The 24,452-nt window shown below is 48.9% G+C and overlaps 1 protein-coding gene across 1 annotated transcript in view; it reads left to right on the forward strand.

The window, feature by feature from the left end:
* SMOC2 (SPARC related modular calcium binding 2) overlaps positions 1 to 24,452 on the forward strand; it is a 213,275-nt gene that overhangs the window by 156,426 nt on the left and 32,397 nt on the right. The window contains exon 9 of the mRNA XM_030809981.1: positions 1,863 to 1,945. Within this exon, the coding sequence (XP_030665841.1) occupies positions 1,863 to 1,945 (83 nt within the window). The remainder of the gene's footprint in view (positions 1 to 1,862; positions 1,946 to 24,452) is intronic.

Consider the following 24,452-nt stretch of genomic DNA (forward strand, 5'->3'; position numbering starts at 1 on the left):
AAGGGGCTCTTCAGGGCCAAGGGCGGCAGGAGGGTGCGGTTCCTGACTCTTATGACACCTGGATGGGGTCCTCTCACTGGGACTGCTGGACTATCTGGGGCCTCTGTTAGAACACTTTAAATATGTCCCTTTAGAGAGAAATTTCATTTTTTTTATGGCTGAAAAGCATGTAAGCAATGAAAAAAATAGAACCTAAAATAATCTCTGTGAAGTAAACAGGATCTTGTAGCCCTTTCTTTAAGAATTAAAAAAGAAAATAGGGCAGAGGGAGAGGATGAGAACCGGCGAAACGCTGGCCTTCTGACCACCTCAGGGCTCCGGGCCGGCACATTCCTCCCACACCCCCTCCCGCTGGCCTCCTGCTTGTCTTCTTCATTTTCCAAGGAGTCTTTCCGGAGCCCCAAGACTGCACCATGACTGTGCCCCATGATGGTGCTGGCGGGCACTGTGTCTCCCAGTGTGTCACTTGCCAGGGCCTGAGGAGGCCGCCATGAAGGATTCCATGTACCTGACACTCATGGACTGGAGGGGCAGGGGGCTGGGGAGCCGCCATGCAGCGTGAGGTCAGCTGAGTGGAGGGGAAGCAAGGAAGGTTGGTGTGGGCTGTCTGGGGTCCTGCGAGTCCAGTCCACAGAAAGGGGTGGTGGGTGCGCTGACCCAGGAATCTCCCATCTCCCAGAAATGCACCTCCCCAGCGTGTCCTTCACGCCGGTGAGAAGCTCCACTTCGTGGTGAAAGCCACGGTGAAGGACTTCTGCGTGCAGAAGATCATCCTCCTTGGGGGTGGGTCTCCAGGAGGCAGGTTCTCATGGTGGCCCGCACTGTTTAAATGCCCACCTCCTCCACTGGATGAGGCTGGTGGTCTGTGTGGGAGGGGTCTCCTCCTTGCCTTACACCCAGGACAAGGATAAAACCCAGGCAAAGCAGGCCTTGGTCACGGGCTGCTGAATGGCGTGCATATGGCAGTGTTTATGAGCTGTTTACCGGATTTGAATCTGACAGCCTTAGGGACAGGCGCCCTTGTTCCCACTGCCAATTCAGTAGTACCACGGAGCCACCTGCTCCCATGAGCTCTGCAGCTGCAGCAGCCAGGGCACCTGCGCTCTTGGATGTCAGCCCCGTCTGTTCAGGACTTAACCTGCAGTTTGTCATTGATGCTAAGTGGGACCAGAGAGTCGGGTTTTTTTTTTAACACTGAGGCAAACTTTCGTAGCTTCATGAGGTGGATTGGAAATGAGTTGGCCTTTGGTGCTACAGGAATCTAAATCCTGAAGTCCTTTGCGTCCTTTCCTTGGGCGGGGTGGGGGTGGTGGTCACACCCTCTGTCCTCGTGCACACACTCCTGCTCTGATGAAACAACCCAAGTGCTTGCTCCATCCAACCTGCAACAGGAGGACGGGGAGGTGTGGGCGCTGCTCCATCCAACCTGCAACAGGAGGACGGGAGGTGTGGGCCTGCTCCATCCAACCTGCAACAGGAGGACAGGGAGGTGTGGGCGCTGCTCCATCCAACCTGCAACAGGAGGACGGGGAGGTGTGGGTGCTGCTTCATCCAACCTGCAACAGGAGGACGGGGAGATGTGGGCACTTGGCAGCTGCTAGATGAGATTCGTTTGAGAGATGGGATGGAGAGACGGTCCTGCCGTGTGATTGAAGTCAGAGTGTGCTACTGACTGCAAGCAATGGCTTTCTATGCCAAATGTCCACAAAGGTGACAGGAGTGAGGTCATGGGTGTCACAGCATCAGAGCCACAGGTCATGGTCTATGCTGGGGTAGGACACTCCAGAAATGGAAGACAAACCACAGCCGGTCTCAAGCCCATTGTTTTCTCTCTCCTTCCCCCGCCTTCCCCCCGCCCATAGGTATGAGCAGCCGAAATGTGACAACACGGCCAGGGCCCACCCAGCCAAAGCCCGGGACCTGTACAAGGGCCGCCAGCTACAAGGTGAGTAGCACCTGCGAGTGTGGCCCGAGTCCACAGGCCCCACCATGAAGTTTCTTGCAAATTTGGAATGAAAAAGACTTTATCTGACCCTGTTTCCCAGGGGCCCTGTCTGACTCTGGGGCCTCCTACCTCCCTGCAGAGGGCCCTGAGTCCATGCAGGGTGCCAGGAGCCCACACGGTGAGAACCTGGGGGGCTTCCTCCCTGCTGCTGTGGATGGAAGGCCAGACATGGAAGAGAAAGAAAGGGCCCCTCACAAATCAGATCAGCACACAGCACCCCAACCTCTCTAGAAGCTCCTGAACCCCACAGCCCAAAGAACCCTTTATTCATTCTACCTACATTTCACTGTCATTTTCTGACATTCCTTTTGCACTGAATCAACAGTTCATGAATCTAAAGTTTAGATCTTAAGAAAACATGAGTTGAATGTATGTATTGAGTTTAATTACAAAGAAATATTGGAATTAAACAGAGGTGAAGTAAAATTTATAATAATTGAAAAATGCAGTCACAAAAAGACATCATGGGGTTAATTTGATATCATTAAGAAGCTTCAAAGCTACTTGCCATTTGTTTCATTTTGATCTTTTTTTCTCTAAATATCTCCAGATTGTGTATGTTTAACCAACGTCTCAGAGACATGAAAATCACACTACAGTGTACTTTGTTTAGAGTGCGTGCTTGATCTTGGTCTCACACAGAAACCAGATGAATTCCTGATTAGTAAACTTTTGTGGTTCCTGTACTATTTGTACTGTCATTGATAGAAAAGGTTTTAAATTGTAAAAAGTAAAGATGTTTGGCTTATAAATGAGGACAGGGTAGAGCAGAATATCAACAGTATACACATTTTTCTTTGCTACGTGTTCATAGCGATTCCACAACATTAGTAACGAAAATGCTTGACACAGGGAAGCAGAGGGCGGAATGTGGTTCCGGGGATACACAGCAGGGCTATTCTGCCAGCTCTTGGTAAACACCCTGCAGCTCACTGGCCTGGCTTGTTAGGAGCTGTCTTTGTCTTAGTTCTTCATGGTTTCCCAACCATGGGCCTCCGCAGTGTCTTCCTTGTGAGGCAGGTTAGAGGAATCTGTTGGTTCTAGTAATTTTTTTTTAATCAGAGTATGGTCCTTGTGTGAGCAATCAACTTGCTTTCTGTTGAACAAATCAGCTTCTTTCTGGATCTTGCAGGTGAGGGCGGGGGAAGAGATGACGGTGCAAACACAACACCCATCCGTGCGCACGCCTAGTGGAGGGCGTTTTGCCTTTGACCCCGTGTCTGCAGGCTGTGCTCAGCTGCTGGCTGAATTCCATCCCCCTGATGGCCCTGTCAGGAGGGAGTTCTCCTCCTCCATTATCTGGTGTCATCTCTTGTCTCTGAAGTCCGATTTTAATATTGGTGGGCAAGATGTTTCCTTAAAAGATGTAATGAACTTCTCACATGCTTGCTGCATGGAAAGCCCTCAATAAATGTTTGCTGGTTTTGGTTGGTCTTGACCTTGTCACATAAACTTCAATCTGTCTTTTGCCCCTAGTGTACTTCTTGAAGGGTCCGAGACTCTTAACTTTTTTTTTTCGATAACAAAAAGTTGCATCACTTCTAAGCCAAGCTGCACTGTGGTCTTCACACATGTGATACGAGTGCAATTTATGGAAGTCAATTTTGCTTCTCCTTGGTAAAAGGGACCGTGACAGAGGCTGGCTTCTGCTGCCTCTCAGGAGTGCACGTGGCAGGAAGACCTTTTCATGGTGGAATCTAATCTGTTACACTCTAGACCCAGACTATTGATTTAAAGATGACACAGTCATTTGTCCAGTGAGAACAACTGGCCCTTGATATTGAGAAACATGAAATGATGTCATTGTCTTCTCTGAGCATCAGACGTGCCATTTGGAGAGATAGCATCCCACACTGTGAGGACGGGCACATCAGAAACCATGCTCCTCTCTGCTAAAACGGGAGGAGAAGGATGATTAGATGCTCACGATGAAGACGGTGTTTCCTTGCCCACACCTCAGACGAAAACCAGATTGCTGAGGCATTGAAGCCATGTGACGTACACTGTGCAAAGGTCAGCTTGTGCTGTTGCTGTAGATGTTTGGGAGTGCACTGTTCATGACCACTTAATTATTTTGATTATTTGGAGATAATTATCCTTATTAGGAAAAAACAAGTAGGTCTTAAAATAGCTCTGTTCCCTGTAGAGAGGAGAAACCTGTTTCCAAAATAACACGGCAACATTTGAGTAGGAAGATCCTTTAAGTCCCATGTAAGCTGATAGATTTTATTCTTAAAATGTACTGTTTCCTTTTGAAGTTGCTTTTCTAAGGTTTTGCCAATGAAGGTTCTTTATTTTCCATGTAAAGCTGATAATATTTTCACACAAAATTCACTTGTTTGGGGTAAGCAGTTTGTCACCAAATACTTATTCACATCTTATGTAGGACAGTTAGCAGGTGTTTGGCAGCAAACGATCATTGAATCTTTGGAGGCCATCATTTTATTATATGGCACAAGAGATCTAGGTCCAGCTTACGGGGCTACATAGTGACGACTGGATCACCGTTTTGGCTTTTGAAGGTTCTTCTTTCATTGCGTAGGTTTCCTTCTGGGACTATCACATCCTGTGTAGCAGAAATTCTAAAAAGAGGCACAAAACCACACCTTCTTAAACCACTCCTTAAACTGCACCTTCTTAAACCACCCCTTCCTAAACCAGATCTTCTTAAACCACCCCTTCTTTTTTTTTATTATACTTCAAGTTTTAGGGTACATGTGCACAACATGCAGGTTACTTACATATGTATACATGTGCCATGGTGGTGTGCTGCACCCATTAACTCATTATTTAACATTAGGTATATCTCCTAATGCTATCCCTTCCCCCTCCCCCCACCACACAACAGGCCCCCATGTGTGATGTTCCCCTTCCTGTGTCCATGTGTTCTCATTGTTCAATTCCCACCTATGAGTGAGAACATGTGGTGTTTGGTTTTTTGTCCTTATGATAGTTTGCTGAGAATGATGGTTCACCACCCCTTCTTAAACCACACCTTCTTCTTGGACAGGTTCACCTCACTTTATTTTGCCCTGGCATCTCTGATCACACTCTGGTTGGTGTTTTAAATAACAGGGTTACTCTGTCTCTCCAGCCTCCCCAGCCCCCTGACATCCTCCCAGGTCCTTTAGTGAGGCTGGAGAACCAGGCACTTGCATTGAGCTGTGGCTCCTGTGTCAGGGCCGTGGTGTGTCTGTTGGGCCCTCTGTGGCTCCTCCCACGTTGGGCCTTGCTGTGGCTTCCTTGTCCATGCCCCACCATGGCTCCTGTGTCCAGGACCCACTGTGGCTCCCGTTTCAGGCCTGGCTGTGGCTCCCATGTCCACCCTGCTGTGGTTCCCGTGTCCAGGACCCACTGTGGCTCCCGTGTCAGGCCCAGCTCTGGCTGTCTTGTCAGGCCCTGATGTGGCTCCGTGTCTGAGCCTTGCTGGAATTCTTCTCTCTGCTTGAGCTGCATCTCTCTTAGCTCCTGTGCCTCCCACGCATCCTTCAGGATGGCTTCCTCAGGATGCCCAGGCGGCCGGCCACTCACATGCACCTGTCCACCTGGGGCACAGCGTGTGGTGTGGGTATGGACTCTGCCCCGTGCCTCACAGGGTCCCTGGGGAGGTGGAGACTGCACCTCCATGTTCCCGGCATCCGCGAGGTGGAACGAAGGACGTAGGCAGTTTTCTTTTCCTACCAGAAGACTTTTTGGCTAAGTGATACCGGTAAGCTTTGACTTACTAGCCATGTGGTTTTGCTTATCTAGGGCCCCACAGCACTGGTCTTGAATGGGCTTTCCAGTGTGGGGAGAGGGTGACCGGAGCCTTTACCCAAACAACAGCGCTGGGTTCATGATCTCCGTCAGGGGAGAGGGTGACCAGAGCCTTTACCCAAACAGCAGTGCTGGGTTCATGATCTGCATCAGGGGAGAGGGTGACCAGAGCCTTTACCCAAACAGCAGCGCTGGGTTCGTGATCTCCGTCAGGGGAGAGGGTGACCGGAGCCTTTACCCAAACAGCAGTGCTGGGTTCCTGATCTCCGTCAGGGGAGAGGGTGACCAGAGCCTTTACTCAAACAGCAGCGCTGGGTTCGTGATCTTCGTCAGTCCTCAGGGCCCTTCCTGCTGAGTGAGAGGAGAAAGAGCCAGCACAGCCCCTTGCTCGCTTCAGCTGTGGCCAGCTCCATTTGTGATTCAGTCTCGTAGGCCCTCAGCGGGGCAACGCAAGAGGCCATCGGCACAACCTTGGCAGAGAGGAGATGCAGGTGAAAGACAAAGGCGCAGGGAGATGCACCTGTCCAGAGCAGAGCAGGCCCAGTCGCCGGCGGGTTCAGGGCAGGACCATCGGCCGAGGGGAGTTGGCTCAAAAACTTGCAATGGACACTTTGATCTAAAGTGAAGTCAAAATAAGTGATTTCATGGCCTGGAGTGCAGGGCTTCCTCTCACCTTTCCTGATCATGCAATTGTGTCTTTCACTCTCGGATACGGTTTGCCAGCTGACTCTCATTCTCAGGAGCAATCCTAGTTGAATGAGCAGACTGACTTTCCTCTGGGCGTTGCTTCATTTCAGTCTACACTGGCGGGGAACGCTCCCCTTTTCGTCACGTGACGATCTGTGCTGCGTGCAGTCTGATCTCACACTCAGGCACTGTGGTCCAGGCCACCCCGAAGGCAGCACAGGAGCTGGGCCCTGGGGCTCAGGAAGGTGCAGGGGACGTCTGACGTATCCTGGGAGCCGTTCCTTCCTCCACCAGCTCAGGTGAAAACAGCACTGTCTTTCTGTGGGTGTCCTGGTGTTGGTGGTTCAGCAATGGCACCAGTGTGAGGACAGAGGGGGTGGCATGAGGAGGCCCTCGGGGAGCCTGGGCATGGCCCCTCTGTTACTGCCCTGTCCCCCAAGCCAGGGTCCTCTCCTGGGTCTCCAGAGCTCCTCCACCTGGCACACAGTCTAGGAAATGGTCTTTATTTTGGTCTAACAGCCTCTCACCCAAGTGTCTCTGGAAGTTCTGTGGACCCAGCAGACTTCATGAATGGTCAAGGCCTCTCCCTAAAGGGCATGGCACAGGGCCTCTTCACAGCTACGCCAGCACATGGAGCCTCTTCACAGCTACAGCCAGCACAGGGGGCCTCTTCACACCTACAGCCAGCACAGGGGGCCTCTTCACACCTACAGCCAGCACATGGAGCCTCTTCACAGCTACAGCCAGCACAGGGTCTCTTCACACCTACAGCCAGCACAGGACCTCTTCACACCTACAGCCAGCACAGGGCCTCTTCAACTACAGCCAGCACAGGGCCTCTTCACACCTACAGCCAGCACAGGGGCCTCTTCACACCTACAGCCAGCACAGGGGGCCTCTTCACACCTACAGCCAGCACAGGGGGCTCTTCACACCTACAGCCAGCACAGGGGCTCTTCACACCTACAGCCAGCACAGGACCTCTTCACACCTACAGCCAGCACAGGGGCCTCTTCACACCCACAGCCCCCCCCCCCCCCCCCCCCCCCCCCCACCTACAGCCAGCACAGGGGGCTTCTTCACACCTACAGCCAGCACAGGACCTCTTCACACCTACAGCCAGCACAGGGGCTCTTCACACCTACAGCCAGCACAGGACCTCTTCACACCTACAGCCAGCACAGGGGCTCTTCACACCTACAGCCAGCACAGGACCTCTTCACACCTACAGCCAGCACAGGGGGCCTCTTCATATCTACAGCCAGCACAGGGCCTCTTCACACCTACAGCCAGTACAGGGTCTGTTCACATCTATAGCCAGGAGCATCTTTTTTCGTGGCACCCCAAGCAATTACTGGCATAATTATAGTCTTTGACTCATGTAGAAACCGTAGAGACAGCCCCTGGATTTTTCAAACACGATTTTAGCACTATTCTAATTTTTTTCAAGGTTAATTATGGTTTTCTGAGAGAGCATAAAATGATCCTTACCTCACCCTAAGTGGAGCTTAGGACATTTTCCAAAAGGTAATTAGACCAGGAGCAACACTTTCCCGCCAGGCATCATGTGACATGTAAGGACCTCGGTGTTTACCTTTTCTACAAAGCAGACAGGAGCCAGCCAGGACCTCACTTGGCGGCCTTTGAGAGCCTCACAAAGGTGACACGAGGTGTCAGTATTCTGCCCACTAAAAATGTCAACTTCTATGATCCCTGCTGTCAGATCAAAGACTGAATTTACAGACACGAGTCTTGTAAATTTTAGCTGAGCTGGGAACAAAGCTTCAGGCTTCAGAAACATAATACTGGAATCCTGGGGATGTGGGTAGCTTGGTGAGCTATCTGAACTCTGTGTATATACAGGCTCACGCCAGAACCAGCTGCTCAGGACACAGGCTCAGACACTCTGTGACCCATGAGGCTGGGACGAGGACTGGGTGTTGAGGAGGCTGGGATGCGAGGCTGTCTGTGAGAGAGGATTTGTAACCTGGCATTCTGCTTTTGAGAGCTGTCTGGTGGCGTGATACCTAAAGAATGTCAACTCAGCCTCATGGGTACGGGTGGGGAGTTCCAGATACGGCAAGAGACCATTCCACACGGCACCACTTGGAAGACAGAGCTGAATCTACATGATTTTATGTAGACTAAGTTTGATGTCTAAATATGAAATTTGCAGATGAGTAAGATTAGTAACACTTTTGAAGAAAATTGCGGTTTTTAGGAAGCGTAACAGTGAAATGGACCATTAAATCAGTTTTATTGAGAAAAGACTGCTGCAAATAAAAACTCAGAAAAATCACACATATAATTGCCATCCCAGAGGCTTCATAAGACAGGGACAGCAGGGACAAGGGGTGCCGAGGAGTCAAGCAGTTGGGAAAAGGTGGTTTTCAAGAACCGGTGTCTGCGGAGCATCCTGAGATGCCGCTGCATCGCAGGGGTGTTGCAGGGAGTTCCTCCAGCAGCTGAGGGAGCCTGAGCAGGTGCAGGGGACGCAGGTGAAGCGAGCCTTTCACTCAGCACTTGTCTTTTCTCCTGGGAAAAAAAGTGGACAGGATGCACCCTGCAGAGGGCACAGGAAAGATGAGAACTAAGAAGGAGTGATATGGCTACTCTTGCAGCAAGGCCAGCAGAATTCTCAGTGGGATTTTATTACAATATTTCCTTTAGCTGATATTTTGTCTTCATGTTTGAGAGTGAGGAGACATTGGAGAAGGCTTGGGGGAATGTGGGAATTCATCATTCTCAAAAAAACAAGAACAGGAAAAGAGAAATTAAATAAACAAAGGCGTTTTATTTTCCTCAACATGTAGAGGAAAGACTAACAAATGTCTAATTATGTACGGGAGGGTGCTGGGTGCTTTTTCTGTTTATTAATTGATACTTCGACGGCTGGGTGTGAATAACCGAGCGGGGTGGCTGTTTCTCACCCACGTGGCTGAGCAGGAGCTTTTCTCACACACAAGGACGGGTCTCCCAGGGGCCCAGGGCACTGCATTCGTGGACTCTGAAGATGGGGCAGGAAGCTGGAGCCATGGTTTCTCCCACGACCTTTCAAGCAAAAGTTTAGGACTCTGATGGGCCAGGGGCACTCCGCTCTTGTCCCACACTCACATCCACTTGGACAAGTCCTGTCTCTGCTCCAAGCTCTCTTCCATCTCGCTGGCTGCCCCGCTGCTTCCTCCTGGTGAGTTTCCAAATAGACTGTAAGTAGATTCTGATCCCCATGCATGCAGCGAGAAGAGGTGTCTGGAAACCCCAGGTCTGTCCTGTGTTGCCTCCCATCGTCAGGGTCTCCTTGCTCCAGATTAAATGTGATCTGCTTGTTGTGACCGATGGGGCCCCTCCTGGCCTGACCCCAGTGCATTTTCTGTTTTCTTCTCTCCGCCATGCATGGGACTGTGTCTCGCCTGATTGGATGGCCTGCTTGGACAGGCGGGGGTCGCGTCCAGCACCTCGCTGAGGGGCCACGCCTCCAGCACACAGGACACAGGTCATTTCCCTGAGAGGCATGCTGACATGGATTGCCAGGTTTATGGGGTCTGCCAGGGATAAAATAATCTGAGATTTTTAATCCACCCATTTATTTCCCATCCAAGAAAATGGATCTGTCCTATGGCGTGTTATTAGCCGAAAGGCTGGCTGCATGGGAGTGGCCTGGACCATCGCCCCAGGGCCCAGTGCTCCAACAGGACCCTCGCTTTATTGCTGTGCTATCACCATTATGAAATAATTAATTTTTAAACGCGAGTTCCCCCATGCTGCATTTTGCACTGGGCCCTATAAACAAGCTGATCGTGATTAGTAACAACACACAGCTTGCAATTCATTGGGCATCCAATGGCAAAGAGCCAGCATAGTGGCATTAAGAGGAGAGTGGAGGAGAGGCGGGTAGTGGCATTAAGAGGAGAGTGGAGGAGAGGCGGGTAGTGGCATTAAGAGGAGAGTGGAGGAGAGGCGGGTAGTGGCATTAAGAGGAGAGTGGAGGAGAGGTGGTAAAAGAGTTAAGACAGGGCCAGGGAATGACGATGAAAGGGCTGGGAATGTCCCCCATGGGGTGAGCACAGATACAGACAGGAAGACGGTGCGCTCAGGACGTCAGTAGCCCGGCTTAGGCGATGGGGAAGGTGCCATCGTCTCCTGCGGGGACTGTGGGCTCTCAACACAGCAGGCACACGGGCATCTGGTCTGGGAGAGACAGCGATGGCAGGAAAGCTGGCGTGCTCTTCAGCCACTACTCCACAGACTCCGCTAAACTAGGAACCAATTTCTGAAATTTATGGGCTTCATTTTATTTGTTTTTTCAATATAATAGGACAATAAATATCTTAATCTTAAAATATCCAGGAATTTGCTAGAATATCAGAGAACCAAGTGTTAGATGACCTAGGACCTGACACAAAATGACCCTCAGCATGGATCAGAGAACGTGAGTTCTGAGCAGCGCCGGTGACTGCAACAGCACATCGTTGAGTTATTTTAGAAGCGATGTGGCTTGTGTTCGTTTATGGTTTCCTTTAGAGCCAGATTTTTAAAGATAAAGTGCCATTTAAACAATTCCCAAAGACAGCAGGGAGAATTCTGAACGACAACAGGACAGTCAGCTCTGGCCAGTTTGGCCTGCGTTACTTTGAAAGTTATGATTATGCAGAAGAGAGATGGAATAAAGTTTAGATTTACATTCATCATGAAAAAGGCATCTGCCAGACAAATTAATAGTGTAAGCAATATTTCAGAGACAGTTTAAATAACTTGAGAACAAACTGGTCTCCAAACACTATCAAATATATTAAATTAATTTCTAAACAATTGTTATTCTATTGCAAATAATTCCTAACTCTATTAAAGCAGTTTATCCTAAATGATTAACTACTTTAAAAGCCTTCCAAGTACGGTATACACTTAAAAATAACAAGTATGCTTTTAACTGGCCTGCAGTGATTAGTTTAGACTTCCTTTCTATATCTCTTCTGAATTCATTGAGGCTCTGCCATAATCAAATTAAAACCTCCTATAATGCAAGTCTCAGTTACTTCCTGTTTGCCGCTGACTCAGGCAGGAAACCACCGTGGCACTCCTGAAAGCGCCCTTCTTTCTCGGAGGCTGTGCGCTTCAGGTGAGACCACAGGGAGGCCAGTCTGGACAGAGGGGACGCTGCCTGGAGTCGGAAGGTCTTCACGGCCAGCTGTCCCTTGTGTAGCCAGTGCCTGCCATGGTTAGAAAGCCCACAGCTTCAGTTTACATGCTGTGTGTCTTGTGGCCCTTTTACTCTACGTACCAGTCATGGTCACTGTGCTCCCGCAGGCCGTTGTCCAGCTTGCTCTCAAGGTTCCTGACACACGGGCTCTGTGCTCCCTGAGGTTGGCGGTCACCACCTTCAGGTCTTCAGATCCCCTGCACCAGGTTGCTCAGGCATGAAACACGCAGCTCTACCTGCGTGTAATATTTGCCTGTGGTCTCTCCCCTCCACCAAACCAAGCAATTCAGATGCCTTGAGCATTCTTTAGCTATTTGTATTTCATCTCTTCACTGAGTCGTGTTTATTGTTTTCACTTGGAAGTGCTTATCTTCCTGATTCCCCTATGTCTTTAAACCCAAAGCTGGCAGAATACTAAGACTGCATGGTGCCTTCTCTGCTTTACCTTCTCATGAGAATTACAAATCCCTTTCTTTTCTAATTTTGCGAGCAAATATTTATTACATGCCTGTTGCATAGGCGGTGCCTGCCAATGTTCTGGGAGATGCGAGCCAATAGAGATCCAGCTCCTGTACTCTGGAGCTGAGACCTGGCTGTGAGGATTGCAGGTTTATGACCCTGGGATGAATGCTCTTGAACAAGAAAGCCACCTTATTTCAGTTTGAAATATTGGGAAAATGGAGACTGATATATAGGAAAATTTTCCCTATGTCTAAAAATATTATGGTAGAATTCTTGTAAACTCTTTTCCAGACTTGTGCCAGTGTCAAGAACATTTCACCCTCACCCCAGATAGCGCCCTTTGAGTCGGGGAACCGCAGACAGCATGGGCAGCACTGACACTGTACAGAGCGAGGAGTGAACGTGAGAAATCATTTCTGCAGGAGAAATTAATTCCAAGGGGGATCAAGATAGGGAAAATCCAATTATCCAGGTTGGAAATTGGCCAGAGCACTGCGGTTATTACTTCTAGAATAAAGGCAAGACTAATAGAAATAGCCCAGCTGATAGGAGCAATTGAGTTATGTTCTTCCTGATAATTCCTTAAGAATTTAATTGGACAGACTAAGGCTGCAGTGCCCTGATGCATAAGCCACGTGTCAAACTACTTGGACACCCTGGATGACCAACCAAGGTAGAAAACTTCTCAAAACCTGGCTTGTGATGAATAACCACAGGCTATGGAAACCCCTAGGATGTTTTCTCAGACAGCATGATTTACTTTTTTTCTTAGTTCTCTTCTGACTTGTCAAATTAAGGATGATCTTTCAGAAACGTCAGAGGTTTCCCTCTCTGACAGAGAAGGATAAATGGACTGCCCATTAGTTGTTAATTCACTTTGAGAAATTCCTGAGATAAATTGTTCAAGTGTAAATTTCAGCAGACACACTTTAGTGTTTTGAGTTTGGGTCCTATTTATGCATCTTTTCTCTATACTTTTCCTGATGTAATCAACTTACTTGAAATGTATAATCCCCTTATTTCCAGAGGAGAATAGTATTAGATCCCAGTGTCAGATTTCTGATTTTAAAAAGTCTCCTAAGGAACACACATTATCTGCCATGAAATGCTACTTTTTGGAGCATTCTTTGATATGCTCTTTAAAAATGTAGTTGAAGTCCATGTTTTATTTACAATTTTGCTCTGTTAAATAGTAACCCACTTGTACTAGTTTGTTTTCATGCTACTATGAAGAATTACCCAAAGATGGGGTAATTTATAAAGGTAAGAGGCTTAATTGACTCACAGTTCCACATGGCTGGGGAGGCCTCAGGAAACTTACAATCATGGCAGAAGGGAAAACAAACATGTCCTTCTTCACATGGCAGTAGGAGAGAGAAGGGGAAGTGCCAGATGTTTATAAAACCATCAGATCTCATGCGGACTCACTCGCTATCTGGAGAACAGCATGGGGGAAACCACTCCCATGGTCCAGTCACCTCCACCTGGTCCTACCCTTGACATGTGTAGATTATGGGGATTACAATTCAAGGTGAGATCTGGGTGGGGACACAGAGCCAAACCATATCACCACTCATTGCCTTACACAGGGGTAAAATTGTTTATTCAAATGCAGCAGAATAGCATTGTTGTCTTTGGAATTTCTCTAATGGATAAATCTTTTTTTTTTTTTTTTTTTCTTGAGATGGAGTCTCACTCTGTGGCCCAGGCTGGAGTGCAGTGGCGTGATCTCGGCTCACTGCAAGCTCCGCCTCCCGGGTTCACACCATTCTTCTGCCTCAGCCTCCTGAGTAGCTGGGACTACAGGCACCTGCCACCATGCCTGGCAAATTTTTTTGTGTTTTTAGTAGAGACGGGGTTTCACCATGTTAGCCAGGATGGTCTCGATCTCCTGACCTCATGATCCACCCGCCTCAGCCTCCCGAAGTGCTGGGATTACAGGTGTGAGCCACTGCACCTAGCCTCTAGTGGATAAATCTTTTTGAAGCAAAGAATGGAACAAAACGAATCTTCTTCCACCATGTGGCTGCGCAGGAGTTTCAGAGCCTATTCTGGCTTGGGAGGCTGCCTGATTAATGAATTGTTCATTGTTCAATTAAACTCCTTTACATTAAAAAAAAAAAAGACAAAGATAGGCCTGTGCCTCTCCTGGTGCCCCGCAAGCCTCCCCTTTGTTCTCGCCACGGCATGTTGTGTGTTGACATTACTCTTTATTGTTTAGAGCCCTGGCTTTTCTTGCACATACCATTTCCCAACAGGCAGCCCTAGAGTCCACGTGTGCTTGGTTTCTTTTTTGACCACTTAACTAACTCAGCAGAGGTGAGACTGTTGCCGTGTCAAGAGAGTGACAAGAGCAGGGCTGCGTGTCTTGTCTCCCCACCACTACTTCCAAGCCCTTTCCACCCTGAGATGCCACTTCTCTAATCCACACCTCCACAGAGAGCCTCCTTCACAAGGGGGAAGCTGAGGTACAAAATGCTTTACTGCATTTGTCCTGGTGCCTGGCGTCCATAGAAGGGACAAGGTAGAGGACGTGCAAGGCCACTCTCGGAGACCGACACCACGCCCACATTTCTCCATGGAGAGGACAATCTGTAGAAAGCCAGATGCACTCAGGCTGAGCGTGGGATTGAGCTTCCGAGCAGTCAGCCTTAGTGCACACTGGGAAGGGCAGGCAGTGGCGTCTTTTCTGGAAGCCCCTCTGGGTAGGGGAGTTTCTGACCTCCATAGCTCATCCATCTGGACAGTGAGTTAGCTCTGCTTCTACATAAATGTAAGTAAGTGAGATGATCTGTTTAATTCTCTTCATGTTTTACTGTCCAGGGTATTTCTATAGAAATGCTCTAAATATAGGAAGCCCAAGAAGTTAGTAGAGATTGAGTCAGCAAACCAAGGTCAACATGCAATACTCTAAAAGGACAGAGCAGGCTGGAGGGCTGCCGGGATTCCAATCAGGCCCACTAAGGCATTTGGACCATATCCTGCAAGGATTTTGGCTGAGACATGGATAATTATTATTATTTTGGGACGGAGTCTTGCTCTGTGACCCAGGCTGGAGTTCAGTGACGTGATCTTGTCTCACTGCAACCTTCCCGGGTTCAAGCGATTCTCCTGCCTCAGCCTCCGAGTAACTAGGACTACACACCACCCCGCCTAATTTTTTTTTTTTTTTAGTAGAAACAGGGTTTCACCATGTTGGCTAGGCTGGTCTTGAACTCCTGACCTCAAATGATCCACCCACCTTGGCCTCCCAAAGTGCCAGGATTACAGGCATGAGCCACCACACCTGGCCAATAATTTTTTTTTATTTTTAATAAATCATCTGGGTGCAGTGGCTCATGCCTGTAATCCCAGCGACTCAGGAAGCTGAGATGCTGGGCGGAAGGATTGCTTGAGCCTGGGAGTTCCCATCTAGTCTGGGCAACATAGAGACCCCCTATCCCCCCAAAAAAATCACTTCGACAGCCTCCTGGACAATGATTCACAGATGCACAAGACTGGGGCAGCCCGAGTGGCTGATGCATGCCGAGGCCTGGGCTGTCTGTGCGGTGGCTGTGGGGATGGCAGAGGAAGGGAAGAGGGAGAGAGGCACGCTCACCTGCTCGAGGTCACAGAGCCTGGCGGCTGGGCGGGGCATCGCCACGGAGGAGGCTCCTGCAGCTCAGGGGTGCTGACCTGAGTGGCTGCACGGATGCACAGAAGCTCCCGGCTTCCCACAGGTCCGTTCTTAGGACCAAATGGAGACAGCAGCAGAGTCAACAACCACCACCACAACAGTCAAAATGGCAACTATTTATTGGGAACTTAGACGGTGTCAGCCTAGGTGCTTTCCCTATATGAGTTCATTTACGACTCATGACAGTGCTGTGAGGAAGTGTTACTGATTTGTTCATAGGTTAGTGGATTGATATTAAAGACGCCACCCTCTGTAACTTAGTTTCACTCAGTGCTATGGTGACCTATCTAACCCACGTGGAAGCTAATCTGAGCTGCACGTGAACACACGCATATTTAGACGAAGCTCGCTAGAGAAACATTCTGTACAATGAAGCACTCGTTGAAAGGCAGGCCTATGTGGAGTATGCCTTCTGCAGTCTATTATTGAAGGAACTAGAAGAGAATTGTTATGAAGTTGTCCTCTCGTGTAATGGAGCACAAAGACACACAGACACAGATGACAACAATACAAATTCACACATAGACACAGACACACGCACACACACACTGACATACAGAAACACACACACACAGATACACGTAGGCACAGATGTGCACAGACACACAGACACAGAGACACGGACACACACAGACAACAGTACAGATTCACATACAGACACAGACACATACACACACTGACATACAGAAACACACACACACAGATACACAGACACAGATGTGCACAGACACACAGAGAGACACAGACACACACACAGACAACAGTACAAATTCACACACAGACACAGACACATGCACACACTGACATACAGAAACACAGACACACACAGATACACAGATACAGATGTGCACAGACACACAGACACAGACAACGATACAGATTCACACACACTCACAGACACGTGCACACAGACACACATTGACATACAGAAACACAGACACACAGATACAGACAGACATTCACAGAAACACAGACACACACAGATACATACACATATGTACACAGACACACAGATCCCCACACACAGACGCACACAGATAGACACAGACACACAAACACATGCACACACACAGACACGCACACCACCACCAGCACCACCACCACCAGCACCATCTGGGTCAAATTGGAATGGTGCTCAAATTCCCACAATGAACGCAATGATGTGGGCCCCACCCCTGCCCCCTGGACACTGTGAAGCGCTGCCCCCACCCTTCCTCCCAGGGCCTCCTGCTTCGCGTTTGCTCCCCGAGGTCACGAGATGCCTGGCGCTCCGGCAGTAGGAAAGCACTAGGGCTGGTGGGGCACGTGGGTCACCCTCACCGTGAAGACCCAAATCAGCTCAGGCACTGAAGATGCAGCTTAGGATCTGCCCCTCAGGAAGAAAGACGCTGGATCATAGCGCTGCGGAGTCCCCTTCCTGGAGCCTGCTGGGGTTTCAGGCCCAAGGCAGACAGCACCTTCGATGTGGGAACGCCGGAGCAGGTTGTGAGCAGAGAGCACCCGGTCCAGCTCCTCGCTCTGCAGGAGAGGCCTGGAGAGGTTCAGGACTCGCCCAGTGTGGCCTGAAGGTCAGCTCAAATGCCCGTCATGGCGTTCTTGAGATTCGAGTTTCTTTTTATCGTAGCATTTGCTTTTGGTGGTTTTATTTCTCACTTGTTCTTTCTTTATTAAAACTAAATAGCATAGGCTCAAATCCAGGGAGCAAACACCTAGGCCTCAGTCTTCTGCCACGTTTTGTGCACTTGCTCTCAGAAAGCCTAATTTTTCTTTACGATTCTTTGAGGGCGTATACACAGCCAAGCCAAGCGCTTGTGTCCGTGTGAGCCCTGGGCCCCAGGAGCAAATGAAAGCACCCAGACCTGCTTCTTCCCTTTGCAAGGGCAGGGCAGCCGCTCCAGCTCCACCGCTCAGCCAGGAAGGCCGGCCTGTGGGCCCAGAGAAAACAAACAGACCAGCTCTGGGCTTTCTCAGCCTAGAGGCGAGGGGCCTCGGAGGAGGAAGCGAATTCCATGGTTACGCATTTAATTGCCTGGCGGGAGCCTTGTTGGACACCGGAGTGAAAGTCTTGGTCTGGCTCCCCTATTCTGCAGTGAGCAAGGCAATGGTTAAGACGAGAGCTGTCTTACTAGGAAAGCTAAGAGGCCAGCACCTGTTTCCTCAGTCACTGGAGAAATTATTCAAGTAGCCCCAACATGAAGCAGAGGTCTTGCCACATGAAAGAGGCAAGTTCCTTACACTGCTTAGGAAGAGACAATCTACATTGTGGAGGAATTCTTTTTACTTTCAGGTTATGCGAGACAGACCTGTCTCACTCCTCGCACAGACTCAAGTCCGCACCCCCATTTCCACTCCCTATGCAGAAGCAAAGCCTTCGCCACACTGGCTTGGGGTGTGAGGAAAGAAGGTAGAAAAATCTGAATTCTGATGCCAGCCTCTGTTTCTCCTCGTCAGGAATAATTGACGATGTGTGTGAGATTTCTGCAGGCACAGCTCAGATTACTTGAGGTCGTCCAGAGAAGTGGAGACAGCTGCATTTTTCTCTACGTTTTATGAAGAAATCAGAATCGATGCAGTTAATAGGAACACCTGGCCATGGCGATTCTGCAGACAGGCCTGAGGCACTGGGGTTCTGTCTGTGTTGGCCGCGACACTCCACATTCTGCTGCAGCCTGCGTCTCCTCTGCGTCACTGTGGGCCACAAAAGGCAATGGGCCCTACCCTCTGATTATCACCCAAAGGAGGGGCTGTAGATCAGTCACTCTAAAGCCAAACATTTAGCAAAAGTGCGTGGCAACTTAACGCGTTCTGTTACCTAGGGCTGTGTTTAACGGCCTGTGTATCTTGGAGAGTGTGCCAGGAAGTGGCATCACTCAGATTTCAGGGGTCTTTACCAGAATTTTAGGTAACGGCTGAAGGAGATGTTGGGCTACACATGCTTGAATTGTTTGTAGGCTAAAAATGTGGTGATAGAGATCCAGGGCCCTGACAGCCCAGTTCTCTGTTGCCTGGGTTGGCCTGGGTGGGCCTGGGTTGGCCTGGACCTGCCAGGAGGGTCATTCTTCTTCCTGCTGTGTTTGTGTATAGGCATCTTAGTTTATGTGATTCTCAAGACAAGGAGCTTCTCATTTAACCAGCTTCAGAGAAGAGATACACTCCAGGCCCCATAGCCTTGGAGGAGCTAGATATTTGTAAAAATCTAGCCCAAGAAAAATATGTCTAGAAAATTACCATGAAACATACCCCCAGCTCCTGATAGGCCAGCATGTTGACTTCGGGTTAGCTGTGAGCTGAGTGTAATGTAGACACCCATTTCTCCTCTCGTAAGACTGATTCCACCAACTGCAGGGTTATGCCAAAGGCGGGCGATTGAAGCACCTTCTAAAAATTGCCCTTTGAGAAGTGTGATTTTGTTTGTTGAGATTTAGGTGAGTGCACTGTTAGCTGTTATGTCAGAGGCACAGGAAAGATTTCTCTCTTGTTTTAGTATCAGGAATTGGTATTTTATCTCCTGATTGCTTGCTTCATGCTGAGTTTTAATTTTTATTAGATTTCCCTCTTCTTCTTGTCTGTATTACTCTCTGTGGTCAGGATGTCAGGAAGAAAAATGATGTGTCCCTTAATGAGAAAACAACTGAAAACTACAAAATCCAGTGACTCTGGTAGTTGCTCAATGTGATCCAATTCAAACGAAATCAATTATAAACTTCCACTCAATGGAGTGGTATATTGCTTTGTCACTGGTAGATTCAAAATAGCCTTTAGCTCTGAGCCTATGGTCCTCATCTCAGGGACAGGCAGCAAGAACTCAGTATACAGTAGGAGCCACTGTGCCCTGAGATGTGGTTGTAATCAGCCTGCACAGGGGTGGACTGTACTGCTCAGCCATGAGGGCACGTGCAAGGGGTCCTTTCAAACTGTGCCTCCACTGGAAACTGAAAATTGTCAGAATTCAAATGGAGTCACTTATGCCAAGCCCAGCTAAGCGGAGGAGAAAGGCCCACAGGAGGGGCCCTCACACACACCAGTGGGGAAAACCACAGCCTTGTACAAAGGCACTGCAGGCTCCCATGGAGAAGCCTTCTGTGTGGACATCAGCCAGCGACTGCCCGTTGAACCCTGGACTAACGCCACTCTTGCCATCCATCCTTGTCGAGGAGGCGTGTTTCACAACCACCTTCCTCACCCCACAAGCCCTTGCCTTCCTCGGCCTCCCTGTGGCCCCCTAGGTTTGCCATGGCTCACGGATTCTGGGGTTGCAATTCTTTGTTCATTCCTGGATAAACACACACTTTAGAGAGCCTCTCTTTCTGTTGATATTTTAGCTTGACAAAACAAAGGGCCTCGTCGAGACATACACGTTCTTGGAAACAAAACAGTAACATGCCGTTGTCCTCTGTGTGGCTACCTCCCAAATAAAAACCGAGGGCTGGAGAACAGCTTGCTGCCATAAATTAATATCACCTGGAAAAGTATAAGTAAACACTGAGCTTTAAGTGAAACACTTCGTTCCAAAATGGAACTGGATTTCTGTTTGCTGTTTCAGTGACGGTTTGTGACAGTCTGTTTAAAAGTCTGTGGGCCAGGTCTCTGGACACTGTAGTAGATACTAAACACAGCTTCCACATTAGGAAACGGGAGTATGTAATTTGGAGAAATAGTCTAAATTGGAAAATGCGAAACGAGCAGCATGTATCCAACATAAATTATACTTTTATTTGACCAATTCCTTCTCCTAAGTCCCCACGTCTCACTCTTGTCTGCCTATTTAACAGGGATTCTGGAGGGCCTGCTGCAAGATTGCTAAACTGTGCGTGGTACAGTAGATGGGACTGTGCTGAAGGCATTACCTGCTCTCCGTAGATGGCCGCCTCCGAAGGCCTTTCCTTCAGTCCCTTGGCCCTGCTTTTGAGCGTGGTGCCCCGCCGGAGAATGACCTTTATCCAGGCCATTCACTGCTGCAGAGACCACTCTTCTCGGAACAAACAGTTTCCAACCTTGGGCCGGTCACGGAGGCGTGGGTGGGAGGCAGTCCGGTCCCTGAGAGGGAAGGGCCGGGGCCCAGGACACGGGCTGTGCAGGGGCTCCACCCTCCACGTTGGCTGGCAGGCAGGCGAGGGGGTCTCCCGGCCTCTTTGCAGCTCCCTTCTCTGGGGAAAACTTGCTCTTGCCAGCCCTGCTTGCTGCCTCGAGCTCTGAGAGGAGGCTCCGCAGTCGCTGGAACAGCTGTGCTCCTGCCTTTGCTGTTCTTGGAGTTTTGTGCACACCATGTGTGACACCACAGGTCCTCCAGAAGGAGCCACCACACTGTTGTCCCCTCACTCAAGCTGCACGGCGCAAGCCTTGGCTTCAGGGTCTCTGACAGGTCCTCGTCGCCCCCAAATGCCCCCAGTGCTGTCTTTTGATTCTTCCCACATGGGAAGGGATCGAGATAGGGCGGTCCCCCAGAAACCCCATTCATCAACCTCTTCCGACGGGCCTGCTGCTCTCCCCAGTGCCGCTGGCTGTCAAAGGCTCAGGGTCCTGGGCAGGGCACCTGTCGCCGCAGGACAGGCTGATTGGGTGCCGGGCTGCCTGGGCTCTGGACCCCAGGGATTTAATTCAGGTGGTCTCTTGTTATCTGGGAAATTTTAATCCCACTGGGATTACCGACTACAAATCATTTGTCCAGAGTTTCCACAAGAAGGAATCCCCGTAGCTAGGTATCACCTTTTCTGTTTAAAAGCACCCTCCTCAAGTACAGCGTGGGGAAGCCGAGAGTCATCAAGGAATGAAATGGACTGTTCAGGCCTTTAATTAAGCAGATGTGCGGCTGAGTGGGCAGCTGACTCTGTGAACAGATGAATGTGCATGGGGAAGCTGGTCCCAGAGCTCTCTCCATGCAGAGTTCCCATCCCTGGTCCTCAGTTTAATAGAATAGTATGTTTTTAAAGCTCCGCTGAAGTGTAAGCATTTCTGGTGTTTATGAAGCTGACTTGGTAAATCCTTTTGCCATCTTACTTATGTTCCCTTTCAAAGCTTGTTCTTTTGCTTGAAACACTGGGGTGGGTGACTTGGTGGAGGCCGTCCTGGGGAAGCACCACTGTGCTGTGAGCTCCTGCCCCATTCTTCAGGGGAACCCTCGTTTCTCAGGGTTCTGGGGCTGCCTGTCCTGTCGTGGGACATCTGAAGAAACCTCGAGATGGTTGCAGCGTCTCGTTCATCTCCAACTCAGGGTGCCACACCAATGCTCTCCCTCCGTGGCCACTTCTTGTTAAAGATGTGTGAGGTAGAAAGAAGACAGGCCCTCTTAGCTTGGTTTGATTCCCTAAACTCAACAACAAAAGCCTGTCCCACAAAAGTCAGGCCTTAGAGCATCAGAGATGAGCCCTCGAAGCATTTGGCAGTGTGCTGGGTTTGAAATAGGTACACACTGGGTGCGAGAAACTTAGAGGATGGGAAAGGTTCGGCTCTGCAGGACTAGGCAATGAGTGTTCCAGAGAAAACGGGCTTTATACTAATTTGTTAACAATGAGAAAGATGTGAGTAGGTGGAGAATAGATGATGTTCCTAGGAGGGTAACATGGGCTGTGCTGCAGACCTGAAAACTTAAGGATTGGCAACTAATAAAACTAATGGTATGTGCTTGGGAAAAGCTTTTCTTGAAGGATTGCAGACATTGGTTTGGTGAGCTTGTTTCTGGTTGGTTGTGTTTTCGTATTTCCTCCTCGTCTTGAAGGAATGCAGAAACAGGTTTGGTGCACTTGTTTCTGGTTGGTTGTGTTTTCATATTTCCTCCTCGTGTTACATGTTTTCTAAGGAGGATGGAGTTTCCCATTACAGCCTTTGATTATGGGTCCAGGTGAGAAGGTGCATGAGGTCTTTCTTCAGGAATTCTCCCTGAAGAGCAGAGTGAAGGGTTCATTTCCTGCACAGAGTGGCTGAAAGCTCAGCCTTCCAGACCAGGCTTATGATGATGATGATCTGGAGGAGGACAGGGCTGCTCAACCAGGGATCCGAGTGGACCCTGCATTCCACATGCAATTCCTAAAGATCCAGGCCTGTCACAGTCATCACGTGTGAGCTCCGTTCCCCTCGCTTAGCATTTCAGACCTGATGCTTTGTGAATATAAAATTGCATAATAATTCCCAAATCTTACAGACATCTTCATCTGAAATTTTTTCAATGACAGGAGGTTTTTGGTCACCTGGTTGATTAATGGTTGATTGAGTTGGTTAATATTTAATGGCCTAACTCAGGAACATCAGAAGTGACATTCATATTAACCATCCATCTTAACAGCGGGAGCGTCCTTAATTAGATCACTTTCCAAACACTTTTGGCCATAAACAATCATAGAACAAGTCATCATAATGTAGTCGTGCCAAAAATCAATAACTTTGCTATCTTTGACAAATTTTTGTGAGATAATTGCCTTTAAAAGTACAAAACCAGAAACCATGTATGAAAATAATCACACTCCCCTTATCAAAGGAAGTGCTTTCACTCTGGAGAGTTGATGAAATTATCTAAGCATCTGTTTTTTACTGAATAGTTCCAAATCAGTGATTACTTGATTGTTGAAAACACTGCACCTCCAGTACATACACAACCCAGGTGCATGACTTTGGCTTCATTATATTTCATATTACAGGTGTTGGCTCAATGTTGCAGCCACCATAATTTTGAGCTATGATGTTTTGAAATTTTGCTATCCAGCCTATTATAAGCTATCCTTGTGTTTATGCTATTTCTGTTTGATATACAGATGGTTAATGTCCTTTTTCATCCATGACATTGTAACTGGTTTTGGAAAAGGAGCAGGCTAAGGACAGAATTCCATGGCTCGTCCTCAGAAGCTCCCAGAGACTGTCATCAGCCCATCCTTTTGATGCCTTTTCCCTAAAGCTATTGAACCAGATGCGAATCTGCTGACCTCTATTCAGAGATGGTGGCTCCTGGGGAAGCCTTGCGGGTCCCACCCATTCCTTTCAGGTCTGCAGGTGCAGAGCGGCTTCCCCCTTCCCCAGGGGTCCTTGTATCAGCTCCCAGGAGCCCCAGCTGTCTCTCCAGCTTCAAGCCACAGGAGTTCACTCTCTGTCAAGTGTTGATGAGAAACCAGGTAAACCCAGTCTGCACTGCTGTTTGAGGATGTAGGGCTGAGATGACTTCACTTTCCTCCTCTGTGTCTTCTGCCAGGAATGAGTAGGGAGGTGGATAATCTGCAAAATAAACTTTGGAAAATTTGCTGTATTCAAATAATCATTTAAACTTTGAGGAATATATACATGTGAAATGTTTTGCTATTTGAAAACTTCAGAAACTGTATCAGACATGCCCCACCCCCGAGAGGTCCTGATCTGCATTTCCCCATTTCTTAATTTTAGTGGACAAATCCCCAGAGCCCTATAGATGGTCCAAGATGTGCGGGAGGGGAGCCCAGATGAGGGCAGGGACAAGTAAGTGCTCCCTGCGCATGGCTTGCTGCACACCTGCTTTGCCACATGGACTCCGGAGCTGCAAGGAAATAGGCCCTTGGCTCTCATGCACAAAGATTTGAACTATTGTAAAGAAAAAGGAAAATAAAATATGAAAAACTCAATAATTTAAGAATTACCCCAAACAAAAAAACAATACAGAAGCTGTCACAATGCAATGCTTGGCCACTTGTCATTGAGGCAGAAGAAGAAGT

Source organism: Nomascus leucogenys, chromosome 3 (assembly GCF_006542625.1).
Source record: "Nomascus leucogenys isolate Asia chromosome 3, Asia_NLE_v1, whole genome shotgun sequence".
Taxonomy (NCBI): domain Eukaryota; kingdom Metazoa; phylum Chordata; class Mammalia; order Primates; family Hylobatidae; genus Nomascus; species Nomascus leucogenys.